We start from the raw sequence: 13,384 nt of genomic DNA, 5'->3' as shown, positions 1-13,384 counted from the left end.
CTCCTCTCTCCTGTGACTATATAAGGAATCTAGGAGTCTAGCCTCTAAAGCTAGGGACTGAAGTTAGGTGGTGTGAATACTCCCAAATATGTGAGATCAGATGTCCCGCTGACCAGTGGGTCATCTTACATGTGATACCAACAGCATCATTAGGATTCCCTGTGTTAAAAACAAAATACCAGCACAGCTGTCCTCGCTCTTCTGCTTCAGTGTTTCCCTGTTGCAGACCTGGCCTTTGAAAGCTCGTTGAAGTTTTGTTCACAACATTGTCTGTTTGAAGCATGATTTGTTCTAAAGATGAAAAACACTTCTCCCTTTTATATCTTATTCTAGGTGACTTGTACGGGGCTATTGGATCACCTGTGAGATTAGCAAAAACAGTTGTGGTTGGCAAAAGGCATGACCTAGTACAGAGATTGCTTTATTTCCTCACTTACTTCATCAGATGCTCTGAACTTCAAGAGACGCACCTTCTAGAAAATGGGGAAGATGAAGCCATTGTCATGCCTGGAACTGTTATAACGACCACGCTGGAGAAAGGAGAAGTGGAAGAATCTGAGTATGTGCTTGTCACAATGCACAAGAACAGGGGCAACTTGCTGCCAAGGGAGTCTGAAGAAATGAGAACTCCTAACTGTAGCTGTAAATATTGCAAATGTCCAATTGCCCTTGCACAAAGCACGGAAGGTGTTTCACAGCAAGAGAGAGAAGATGCACCAAGCACTCCTAAGGTGGAGCTGGAAACATCTTCAGATGAGAACAGAACTGTTGTTTCTAATGACTGCCAGGAAGATGCACTTGATGTTCAGCAGTCGAGAGCCTGCCTGGAGCCTAAACTAGAGACTGTAGTCTGCACCGGGTCGGCTTCCACAGAAAAGTGCGTATTGACAGAATCTGGTTTAGAGCCAACAGCGAATGCGTGGAGGAATGAAGAGTCGCTGGAATCCAGCAGCCAGGCCGTTGCTGTAGCAAGGTCACCCGGTATAGCTGTGGAAAAGAAGCCTCCAGATAAGCTCTTCTGCGACGCCTTTCCTTGCGATGCTGCCGAAGCCCAGACAAAGGTAACTTTCCTCATTGGAGATTCGATGTCACCCGATTCAGACATCGAACTCAGAAGTCAAGCAGTAGCGGAACAAATTGCGAGGCATCACAGCCAGCCGGCAACGGAGGAAGGAGTGTCTGCTGATCAGAACTGTGAAGCTAAACAAACTGTTGAGGACCAAAATAGAGACTGTGGGACGGCTGAACCCTTCCCTCAAGTTGCTAGTGAGCATCAGAGCTGGAATCCAAATCCGTACAATGCTGAGAGCATGAGTCTGTTTGATGAGTATTTTACGGATGACAGTTCAATTGAAACCCGGACTATTGATGATATTCCAGGGCAAGCAGCTGCAGACCTTCTTGCTCACAGCAGTAGCTTAGACTTTTCTAAAAAGCTGTGTACAAAGACTAGCAAACCGCCCAGTGAATTTTGTAAGTTTATGGACTCTGTTCGACAGGAGACCTACAAAAACTGCTTTGCTGAGCAGGACCAAAGAGAGAAAATCTCTATTCGTGTCCCCCATGGGGACAGAGAAAACGTAGAGAAAAAAGTCGCCCCAGGAATCGATTGGGACATTCCGAGAAATGAGAGCTCAGATAGCGCCCTGGGTGACAGCGAAAGTGAGGATACAGGTCACGATCTAACTAGACCAAGCAGTAACTATTATGGAGGAGAGCAGGAAGACTGGGCAGAAGAGTATGAGATTCCTTTTCCTGGGTAAGTGCTATTCCGTGGTTAGATCCCAAAAGATACAACCTCTTCTCATGTCACATGTTTGGAGGAATGTAGCCTAACTTGGCATCAGTGGTTGGAAAAGTGTGTCTTGAGCTTGTTGGTTGTAAAAGAATATAAAGAGATCAGTCGTCTGGAAAAAAATATTATTTGTGCATTGCCATCTTGGCTCAGATCCTTTTCTTCCACAGTGGGCTGACTGTGAAAGCTGACTCGAAAATCTTTCTTTTTAAAAACTGCTTGAATGGAAGATAGAGGAGATGCAATAAATGTGAAAGTGCAACCTCTTTGTAAGCTGAATGTGGTGTTTTCTGTTGTATATCTCCATGATACACCTTTCTTGCAGGTCAAAGTTAGTTGAAGTGAACTCTGTCCAGCCCAGTATTGCCAATTTTGGAAGATCCTTACTAGGTGGCTACTGTTCATCATACGTCCCTGACTTTGTTTTGCAAGGAATAGGAAGTGATGAAAAGCTGAGGCACTGCTTGGTGTCAGATTTGTCGCATGCTGTGCAGGTAATTAAGCTATATTTGGTAAATGTATTTGTCACAGTAGGGAAAGGCAAATGTTTTTGAATCAACAAACGTGCAGGAAGTGAAAATATTTACTGTCGCAGCTCTCCACAGGTTTCTGCAGTCGCAGGTCACAAGTTCTTTTCTCCTCTCTCCATTAATGTATCTGAAAAGTGAAGCCACTTGTGAGGGGCTCGTGCCCGTGGGAAGACAGATCCCGGAGCTAAGCCTTAGAGAGATCACGGTGCCTTGCAGGCCTTGCAGCCTGCTGCTGGTGGCATGCCCCAGGCGTGGGACGATGTTGAGACTAAACACTGCGATTGCTGCCTCCCTTCCCGGGCGCGTCGTCTCGGTGCTTGGCTGCGCCGAGGTGCCCTTTGCTCCCTCCGTTCGTTTCCCCTTTCCGCGGGTGTCCAGTCCGCGCTGCTGCTGGTGGGGCGCAGCGTGGTCTGGGGAGGAGCCCTCAGCAGCGCTCCGTGCTGCAGCGACGTGACTTCTTTCTCAGGAGCGTAAGCAAAGTGCCCAGTGGCATCGACTTCGGGGGGGAAAGGAGAGGCTGGTGTGGAGATAAGTGCACTTTTTGTGTCTGCAGGAGTTCAGCTCCTCCCCACTGAACCTTTTCCGGGGATGAACTGGGGTATGGTTGGGAAATGCATTATTTGCTACCCCTTTCCTAGCTCTCAGGAAATGAGTGGAAAACACCAGGAGAGGCACAGGGTACCAGCTGTCCCTGGAAAGCACGTTCCTGCTCCCCTTGGTCTGTTCCCGAGGGAGCAAGGAGCGACACAAGCCCAGGCCGCTGAGCGGTTTCTCCGAGAGCTCCCCAGGGACCCCTGCGACCTCCCCTTCTTCCGCAACTCCCGAGTGAGCAGTCAGGATCTCCGTGGCCGTTCCCCAAGTTCCTGTCTGTCCCCTCTCCTCGCACGCAGCCCTGTGCGGCGGGGTCTCCCCCGCAGAGCAGCCCTGCAGGCCTGTTTTGGGGGTGTTTCACCCTGAGCCGTTCGTGAAGCACAACTGAAGTTCACGCGACGGAGGCGGCAGTGCGCCGACTTGCAAGCAAAGCACTGCAGCATCCTGACCCTGAGTGAAGTGCGACTCTCCGGAAAGCGATGCTTGCTAAGAGCTCAGCCCAAAGGGTGCATCAGGAAAGGACAGTGCATTCCAAATACTCCCTTTTTTTTTTAAAAAAAAAAGGCTTTAGAGAGGACTTGAAACACTGCTTGGAGGGAGTGGAAGAGCTGCGTGTTTTAGTTAGTTGTTTACTCCCTCTGCTGGTCCTCCTGTAAAGGAAGAACAGTGACAAATGGGAATAAGCCCGACCTCACTAACCCAGCCATGCTGGAAAGCTAATGAGATTTTTGGTGCTTTTAGTTTTAGGGGTTTAAAATAGACTTTTAATACATGTTCATTTTTATCTTATGCATATTCAGTCAGAACTCTTTATATCAAGTATCAAAAGATAAAATCATCAGGCAGTGACACACTTTCAAGCTTGGAAGAAAATGTGAAATAGCGACTATCCTTGTAAGACTCTGCCTCGTTTAAAGCGAAGCTCAGCTTTTAAGAGATTGAACGCAATTCCTAGCAAATGTCCCCATAGCTGAAATGAGGCAGCGTCTGGGACGCTGTCCTGGCCATCCAGGCTGGCAGCGTTTTGTAAACAGACCGTTGTCATCTGTCATTCTCAGGCTTATGCTATTAATTTTTTGTTTCCAGCATCCTGTTCTGGATGAGCCCATTGCAGAAGCTGTCTGCATTATTGCAGACACGGATAAATGGACGGTGCAAGTGGCCAGTAGCCAGAGACGAATGATCGATAACAAGCTGGGAAAAGAAGTGCTCGTCTCCAGTCTCATCTCCAACCTCCTTCATTCCACTCTTCAGCTTTACAAGCATAACTTATCTCCAAACTTTGTGAGTATGAATGAAAATGGAAAGAGCTATGTCCTTAAAGCATCCTTTCACTTTGTAGGTGAAAATTTTGCGAGCTTTGGCCTAGTTTATTCACCCTTAGGCACGGCGTCGGTAGCCGGTGCAGCCCTGCCATAGCTGTTGGAGCGGCCCTTTCAAGCGCTGCTCTGTAATCAAGACAGCTTTCTCATTAATTCTGATTTCACATGCAATCAAAAACTGCTTAAAAGTGGGAATCTTGCCAGCGAAGAACAAATTGCTAATAGCTAAATAACTGTTCCCCTAGAGCCAGCCGAGGAAAAGGCGCTAGGTGTGTGGGTCTGTTCTGCTTCGCTTTGACACCGGCTGCGCTTCGGGTCCAGCGCTGTGTCTCGTCCCTGACGCGATGTCTTTCTCTGCTTTCTAGTGCGTTATGCACCTGGAAGATCGGCTGCAGGAGCTGTACTTCAAAAGCAAGATGCTGTCTGAATATCTCAAGGGCCAGATGAGAGTTCACGTCAAAGAGCTGGGCGTGGTGCTGGGGTACGTACGCTCACGACCCGGGCCCTGGGGCAGCCCCGAGCCCGGCAAAGCCGGTTCCTGAGCGGGGCTGGAGCCTCGGGGGCCTAAATCGCCCGTGGCCGCGGGCTGCTCCGTGGCCATTACTTGATCCTGAGGATGCCCCGGCCGTTCTCCCTCCCCTCCTGCCAGGAGGGGACTCCTGGTTCCTCCAGGCTGGCTTTTCCCCGCGTGGCACAAAACACCCTCTGGGTCGTGTAAGGCACCTAACACCTCTCCGGCTGCGGGGCACAAGCGGGGCAGCTCTCCCGGGGTGTTTTCGGGAAGGCTCTGGATACCGTGCCGTGCGCGGATGGGCCGGGAGGCACCCGGAGGCCGTGCGGAGCTGGAGGCTGTGCCACCCCGGTGCCTCCTTGGTGGCTGCAAAGCGGTGTGGCCTCGTCCTCTGCGCTCCTGCGCCCTGTTCCCCAGCGAGCGCTCCCGTTGCGGGGGGGAGAGGAGGGAATCTGCTGCCTTTTCTCCCTCCCGCTGTTGTCTCAGCAGTTTGTTGGCCCTGTGGAGAGGAAAAAGGAAAAAAAAGGCAGGCAGGTAGGAGCGGAGCGCGGTGTTGACCGTGCAGACCCGTCCCGCGCCCGTCCGAGCAGGCGTGCCTGGAGCAAATGTTAAAAACAGTGATGGCTGGAGCGTGCAGCCCAGCTGGCAGCACTGCGTGAGCAGAGAAATACAGTTGGCTTCAGTTTTCCCTGGAGAACGTGCTGCCGCTCCAGGCTGCCCACGGTCCCCGTCCACAGCCACTAGCGCACGTGTTCGGCCCTGCCACATTTTGGGATCGATTAAGTGTGACTCTTCTGCTTCCTTTTAGGATTGAATCCAGTGACCTCCCTTTGCTGGCAGCTGTGGCAAGCACTCACTCCCCGTATGTCGCCCAGATACTGCTCTGAGATGCCGGAGGGCACGGGCGTCAACTTTTTTTCCCTGGAAACGAAACGGAAGGCAACTTGGTCTGGCTCCTTTCTCTTGGAAGCAACTGAAGCAAACGGCTCGCTGAGCTGCAGCATCTCCATGTATGACTGCACATCATGCAAACGTTTGGAGACTTTTCCTCTCCCACGTGGCCGTTTATAAAAAATGGTAAAGAAAGGAAAAAAGGAAAATGGATAAGCCTGAGATTCCAAGCACAGAAAATCCAAGATTTTAGCAAAAGCTGAAGACCTGTGTTTTTTATTGGTTTCTGCCACAATGGCTAACTGTAATTTATATTTGGGAACGCAAGGAAAAACTACTTTGGGAAATATATCATGCTATCGCCAATTATAAACTTAGCAGGAGAAGGCAGCAGCTGTCTTCAGACTGGCTTGTCCTGATTAGGATCCTGTTAAGATCTTCAGTTCTCGAGCTGCAATGATTTGTAAACAACTTCTACTTTTTCATGTAATAGTCAAATTCTGGACGCTTCCCAGAGGAAGAACAGGGGTTTGGGGATTTTTTTGTTTTGTTTTGTAAAAAGCTTCTTAATGACACTCAGCTCCGAAGTTTATTTATAATCTTTCTCCCGGGGAGAGGGGATAGCGGAGGGGTGGGGGACGGGGAGGGTGGAGGAAGAGGCCAGCGGACAAACTAGCAAATGAGATTCTCTTTCCCTTTCTTGGCCTGATGTTGTAACCAGTATTAAATGTTTATAATGTTTAAATGTTGCTTTATACTAAGTGAGGCTTTTCTTTCACAACTTAATCAAAATGTAAAAAAAAAAAAAAAAAAACCCCAAAGCGAGACCGTTGGCTGCCGTTTCCCCAAGGGCTCCCCGATGGCATGACTATTACCTCTGACTTTTGTATGGCCTCTAGTGTTCTTGCAACATCATACTCTTTTTACAGCAGTCAGTCAGCTATTGAAATAATGAGCTAGAAGTAATTGTACCAAAGCATTGGGGAAAAAACACATTGAATATGACCCTTAATTGCTCAGGTAACTAATTGATATATTTTTTAAAACCATTCTACGAAAAATGAACACTGATTACACCATAGGATAGTAATATCAAAATTATTTTTTGACAAAATATACCCTTGATGCAGAAGACTCTAATCCCTTTTCTACTCACTTGTGTAATTACCAGCAGGAAATGTTGTTTATTTTATTCTCAGCATTTCTCCTTTACTCAGCCATCGCTGTTTTGTCATTGTATATACAATAGCTGTAAGAATAGCTGATGGACCCAGTCTGGTGTACGTAATGTAAATATACAGTGGTAGGTGGATTATGTTTTCAAAGGCTCTACTACCTCAGTTTAACTGGACACTTCATTATAGGCTTTTCTTTGCTTACTTGTCCTAGCAGCCAATTAATGTTGCTAATTTTAGGTTCTGTTTTCATCGATCGCATTCAATATATTGAAATTCATGGATTATCCACAGTAAAGGTAGGAGATACTTGGTCACTATCCTATATAAACAGTTCTATAGATATCTCATTCTGTAATCATCTTTTCAGTACTATAGCCCGCCTTCTATTCTTGTTTGCAGAGTTATTTTAAATACAAGCCTATTTTAGTCCTTTGATAAACTTGAAAACAATAGGAGAGATCCCTGTGCCACTGCTGTCGGTGACAAAACTCCTCCCTTCCTTCGCTTGGCCAGGGTTTCACCCGGTGTCTTTTTCGGTGATATCTAAAAGCCAGGACTTAAGGCTCTGTCCCAGGAAAGATCGGCATGGGCAAACCCGCACCATTTGCCGTGTAGGACCGAGTCTATGTTGGCAAGTAAACCAAACTATAATACAGGCAGTGCCATTCGAAACTCTTTTGTATATAAAACTATTGCTGACTGCTGCGGGGAAGAAACTTGTGTTTGATAACGTGATTGAAGGTACGTTTGTGCCCTGTCCTTCGCCTGTCCCCCCTTTACAGCGCGATTGTGCTACGTCCGACTTGGGAGTGAGCACGAAACGTAGGGGCCAGTTCTGCAAACGCGTATTATATGAAATAGGGGATTGAGCTCCGAATAGGAAGGTTTAACTCTTTGCTATAACACGTTATCCAGCCAGTGGTTACCGCTCTGAACGCTGTACGTATATTTGCAGCTGCAGCCTGATTGCACCAGGGCTCCCAGGCGCGGTGGCGTCGGGCCAAAAACCAAAGGGTTCGGGAGCTCTGCACCGCGGTCCTGGCCCCTCGCAGCGCTGTGCTCGTACTGCGGGGCTACGGGGAGACGCTCTGGTCTCCTCCATTTAACCATCCTTAAGTGAACTGCGGGTGTTGCGCGGGGATGGACCCGGCGAGGGGTTCCCGCGGGCTCAGGGTGGCCGTCGTGGTGGGATCGCGAGCAGAAGCGGAGCGCGACGGGAAGGTTTTCCCTAAGTCAATTTCCAGGGTACACGAACAACGTGGTACGTAGGTCTGTGCGTTAAATAATACGAAAAGGAATCTTTTACAGGACTGTAGCATTGACTTTTAAAAAGTATATCACGATCGTTTTATGTGAATAGGAAGTTAATGGGTTTGATTTCTGTTTTCCACTATTCCCGATCTCCATTAATATGTCTTAATTTTCTGGCTGAAAACTAAGCGTACTAGTCACACAAATTAGAAAAAAAAAATTTTGTTGCAATTGGCAAACACTGGGCTGCTAAGAACAAAAAAATATATTTAAAAGAAAGGATTTTACACCTTGCATATGTTTTCCCTATTAGTTATAGATATTTTATGACAATTTTTTGCTTTCTCTAAATTATTTAGATGGTGGTACTTGTAAAATGCTGGGTAAAATGTACATACTTGTTATCTCTTCTGTTTTTGTATATATTTCCCAAGATGTGCACTTGTATTATAATAACCATTCCCAATTTTAGGGGAAATTTGTGCAATAAATACAGTATGTCAGTTTACTTCTGCTGCATTTCGCTCGTGTCCCGTTTTTCCACTTGCACTAGGGGACGTTGGTGGATGCACAAACCGTGACGGTCCTGCGGGCGAGATGCGGGCGCCTTTCCGGGGACGCCTCGTCACGCCAGGGATGCTGCAACCGTTAATTTGGGGCCTGTTAATTCGGGGCCTGCGGAGCGGCTTGTCGCAGGAGCCTGTTCTCCCCGAACGCAAAGCCCCGCGGAGGGGCTGGTCGCTGCCCCGCTGCTCCGTCCTGCCCCTCTGCAAACGTCGTGTGCAAACTTAACGACTTGCCACTGAAAACCAGTGGCTTTGTACCTAGAGTTAAAAACGAGCGTGTGCCCTGGCGATCGCACGTCTTCTCCGGTTGGTTTGTGTTGCAAGCGATGCCTCTGTTCCTGGTTTTTCTCGTACCTCAGTCATCTCCTGTTTTTTTCATATTCTGCAGTAAGTTACGGGCTCTTCAGACCAACTGTGCTTTTCCTGTTGTGCCTGTGTAGAATAAAGTCATCGCTGCTCTTGCTGCATTTTTGGAAAGTGTTGCTAGAGCTCCTCAGAGCCGGTGGCTTGGTGGAACTGGCGCTCCTCGGCTTCGACAGTCAAAGACCCCAAGTCGAAATCCCGGTAGGGTTAGCAAACCCCATCTAGTGCTTTGGAGGAAAAAAGAGTAGGAACACGAACAGAGTTTGGATCTCCTGCCTGGTGATGCTAGGGGCATTTCACAGGCCCTACTTCATGCTACGTGTAGCAGAAAAGCCTTAGTTTAAGTGTGTGTAATTCCTCCAGTCGTGGCCTCTGCACCGCTGCCGCTGGAGGAAGCCTGGCGTGAGCCGTCGCCCTCCCGCGCCGCGGTCTGGGCTCCGTCGCTCCGGTCTCGGCTGCGAAGGGGAAGAGGGAGCGGAGGAGCCGCCCGTCGCTGCTAGCACTGCTCCTGCTGCGACGTGACCCCGGCACCTGAGCAAAGAGGAGCATCACCCACGCCTTCTCCCAGCACCGGGCAAGGGAGGTTGTTCAAGGCCACGAATAGAAAACAAAGATTTTCCTTAAACACCGCGGAAAATGGAAGTGGTGTTTCTTACGGAGGTGCACGTGGTCAGGCTGAGAAAGGTGGAGTGAGAATAGTTATTTTAAAACGAGCGTCTTATTTGCTAAAGGAAAGTTATTCGCGTTTTCTTGACAAATAGACCGAATCTACCGAAGGTTCGCAGTGGTCGCGTGCTGTGTTGCCAGCGATGCCAGAAAGCGGTTTTAGAAACTGCCCCGAGGGAGCACAAGAAGCAGCGGCGGGATCCCCGGAGGAAAAGCCTGAGCGAGGCGCCCACAGCAAAGCCACCCGGTCGGCTCGCGACGCTCGTGCCGAACCACTGCGATTTGCAGCCGAACTTCGGATGCATGGGACCGCTTCTTACTGAACGGGATCCTCGTTTAAAACAGTATCCAGGTGTGGGGGTTCAGAAACGTCATCAGCTAATTAAGGCATTTATAGACACTGACTTTGGGGAAGAGGGCACAAATCAGTTCATGCACTTGATTTTCTTAGCAGAGATACTTCTCACCTTGGAGAATTTAGATTCATCTGAAAATAATACATTCAGCGATTCTTCTCTAATTGCTTCAAAATTACAGCCATGGGCAAATATATTTTTCACCAGCTTACTAAGTGCGCCGAATGCGAAGAAATTAACTGCCGCATTTGCAAGGAGCAGATTTATTAGTAGAGGCTGTAACTGGAAATCTTGGATAATTTTGATCGCTACCAAAAGAGCCGAGAAAGCAGAAGGGCTCCGTTTGCATGTATTAGCAATGTGACTGATAAAATTTGAGGGAGACAAGAACAAGATAATTACAGCTGTGTTGCTTGTGCTGCAGTAATTAATGATCATGCAATTTATTCTAAAGGCTTGTTTTTCTTTAACAGCTCCAATGGTTTAAATGAAAGGTCTTGATCTCTGTCATTTCAAATGCCACAGTGCTGAAGCTGGTTAGGCTGTAAAAGCCACCAGCCTGGAGGCAAATAAATTTCTCAAAATACAGTTTAAATCTGTTAAGCATTGCTTAAATTATAGGTTAGTGAAAAACAGGCTCTTCCCATGGTAACAGATATTTTTGTATCTTTTTAAAGAACTGTAGGCGCGAACTAATTTCGTATTAAAATCAAGGGCCCTGTACTCAGCGCTGCGAGCCCATGTTGCTTCTGGTAATGACATCTCTGTACAGCTACGAATTCAGACCCCCAGGTGCAGGGGGGAAATAGTCCTTAACCTAAATACAACTTTTGAAACATGCTGTATTTGATTGCCATCTCCTCGTCCGTTTTTTCCCAGGCTTGCTGCCGGGGACCTGCTGACCGGCAGGCCACAGCTTCCCGGGGCAGGTTCCCCCTTCGTCTGGGGCAGGATCACTCGCTCCAACAACACGCCACAGGAGAGCAAGCGGGCAAAGCATGAGAGCTCATTAAGTGTTTGCAATTAATTTGTGCTCTGGCTATTTCCTGTGCAGACTGTCAACAACAGGCAGCCGAGCGTCATTACTTGAGGTGGTCTCGTATGTGGTGGTCTTGGTATCTGACTGATGAAAATACTCTCTCCAAGCAGAGCTGCAGCCCCTCCTTGCTAGAAACGTTTGTGATATTGCTGATGGTTTCATCTCCTGTACCACCTTCACTGGCAGCCTGGGCAGGAGCCACCACACCTTCACTGCTGCGTTGTCACCGGTGCTCATCTCCGGTCACAACTGGGTGCCAGCTCCCAGCAGATGCCTTTGCCGGTGATTCCCACCTTCTCTGCCCTGCACCCCTGGGCGCAGGCTTCTGGGCAACTCTATTTTCCCCGTTCTCGTACTGTAACAGACTTACTGCCATTTTTGGCGGCAGGATTCTTCACCCATTTGTGTGCCCCTCTTACTTTTCAACCGCAACTGGAAAAATCGCTGCCTGGCTCCTGCTACCTCAAGGTCTCCTTAACTACAAGCCCAGAAATTGTTTCCATTTATCTCGGTACCTTCTTAAAAAGCGCAATACATTTATAATATCCTCCTGGAGACAGACTCAATTAGTAGGTCATAAAATAGCAACTACTACAGCAACTGTTTATATAAAAAAAACACTTATTGCAAAGGCAATTTTGCCTTGGAGGAAGCATTGTTTAAACACGATGCAGATTTCCATGGAAAGAATCTGCTCGCTAGCCAAAGCTCTAAGAAACGTTAGTCACTAAAACAGTTGTTTGAAAAATTCAGATGTGCTGGAAGATGTGCTGGAACATCCATGGCCTTTAGCATGTTGGTTTGCCACTCAGAGCGTTCGTAATGGCTTTCAGTGGAGCACCTGGAAGCCAACTTACTTGTGATGTGTCGATACAGTGAGTCTGATTCAGCCTTCCAGAAAACGCCATAGTTTGCTGGTTCAAGGTGCACAATCACTTCACAAGCAGTTACTAAAAATTCTCTCTCCTTCACCATATTGTTCCTGGTGTCACCGTGTTTCTGGAATTCAGCGTAATTCCTTCAGGCCAGACAGGATCTCTGTGTGACTCGCATCGGGTTCCCCCCTCTAAGGGAACGAGTAAACCCCTTCCCAGACACAGTTCCACCGAGAGCCGAGTACCAGCCTCCATCACCTCTTGAATATCTCAAATTTGGGAACGCTTGAATCTCAGCTTTCACCTAGGTGGAATAAAGTGCCTAAAAAGCCTAAAGAAATGCCTTCTGGCTCAGTACCATTGCTGCCATCCCACCCGGTAGATCGTTTCTGATTTTTTAAATTCCCGGTGTCACAGTAAGAAACAAAAAGCAAAAGCAGCCCATTCCCTTCTGAGCAAGAGACATTACTGGCATCTAAGGCAAGCGGCAGTGGGAGCATATCCGTGTGCTTAGGTGGCATCTGGTTTTACTGGGCGGTGCACCGAGCCGCACGTTGGGTAACTTGCATCAGCGCGTGATTCATAGTCATCTGACCTCCATCTAGCTTCTCTTCTGCTTCGTTTCCCTTGTTCCTCACGAGTTACGGGAATGGAAATCCTTCCTGCGTTTCGCACACAATGCTGCCTTTCACTCGAGGAAGAGCACAAACGGCTGCACTTCCAGTATTTAAAAACCCAAGCGACACAATCGTCTGCTTGAAAAGCAGGGTATGGAGTAGCACTTCCCTCCGCCTCGCATCCTCCTCTGCCCACGCACCATACGAGCCCCGGGAGCTGCTCTGTGTTAGTCAGCGCGTCTCCTCCGGGGTGAAATTCCCGAGGGAGATGCTGTTCCCGCTACGGACTCTCGGGGTGGGATGACCGGGTTTGCAACGAGGATCATGCCAAACGCTGCGTGCTGAAGGAAGCGAGACGGTCTACCAGGAGGCGGCTGTAACGCTACACGCTGGCTGCTGCGGTACCTTCAGCTCCCTTGATCCGATCCTGGGGGTCCCAGTCGTGTCCCTCCCCTGGAACTGGGAAAAGGCGGCAGGAGTGCCTGGCTGTCTCGGCTTTTTGATGGATTTATGGAAGGTAAAAGAGAGTCTGTTAGTCTCTCAGCAGGACAATTTCAGCTCTCTGCCACAGGAGAGGCTCTGGACTGTGGGAAGAGGCCACCACGGACTCTGGGATACTGCTGTGAATCGCAGGGATTATTTTCCACTACTATTACATCTACTGCGATATAGAATTACTGTGCGACTTCAACAAAGCCAGGGCATCTGCAGGGAGTGCAGGAAGGGAGAAAAACCACACAGAGAGGAAAAAGAGCCTTGCAGATCTTTTTAGAGTTAAAAATAAACAGAATTTTGCATGCGGACAGTTTGTTCCTTCACGCTGCTGACATCAT

General features: G+C 48.5%; 1 protein-coding gene across 3 annotated transcripts in view; it reads left to right on the top strand.

Annotated features, from left to right (window-relative positions):
- Positions 1–8,577, top strand: part of FNIP1 (folliculin interacting protein 1) — a 68,750-nt gene extending 60,173 nt beyond the window's left edge. For all 3 annotated transcript variants that reach the window (XM_064521152.1, XM_064521151.1, XM_026118221.2), the window contains 5 exons: positions 334–1,759; positions 2,121–2,289; positions 4,003–4,200; positions 4,604–4,719; positions 5,558–8,577. In XM_064521152.1, coding sequence (XP_064377222.1) covers positions 334–1,759; positions 2,121–2,289; positions 4,003–4,200; positions 4,604–4,719; positions 5,558–5,636 — 1,988 coding nt within the window. In that variant the 3' untranslated portion in view covers positions 5,637–8,577. The remainder of the gene's footprint in view (positions 1–333; positions 1,760–2,120; positions 2,290–4,002; positions 4,201–4,603; positions 4,720–5,557) is intronic.
- Positions 8,578–13,384: the final 4,807 nt, after the last annotated feature.

Source organism: Dromaius novaehollandiae, chromosome 15 (assembly GCF_036370855.1).
Source record: "Dromaius novaehollandiae isolate bDroNov1 chromosome 15, bDroNov1.hap1, whole genome shotgun sequence".
NCBI lineage: Eukaryota > Metazoa > Chordata > Aves > Casuariiformes > Dromaiidae > Dromaius > Dromaius novaehollandiae.
The sequence above is the reverse complement of the archived record's forward strand: the minus strand, read 5'-3'. Positions and strand labels throughout refer to the sequence as shown.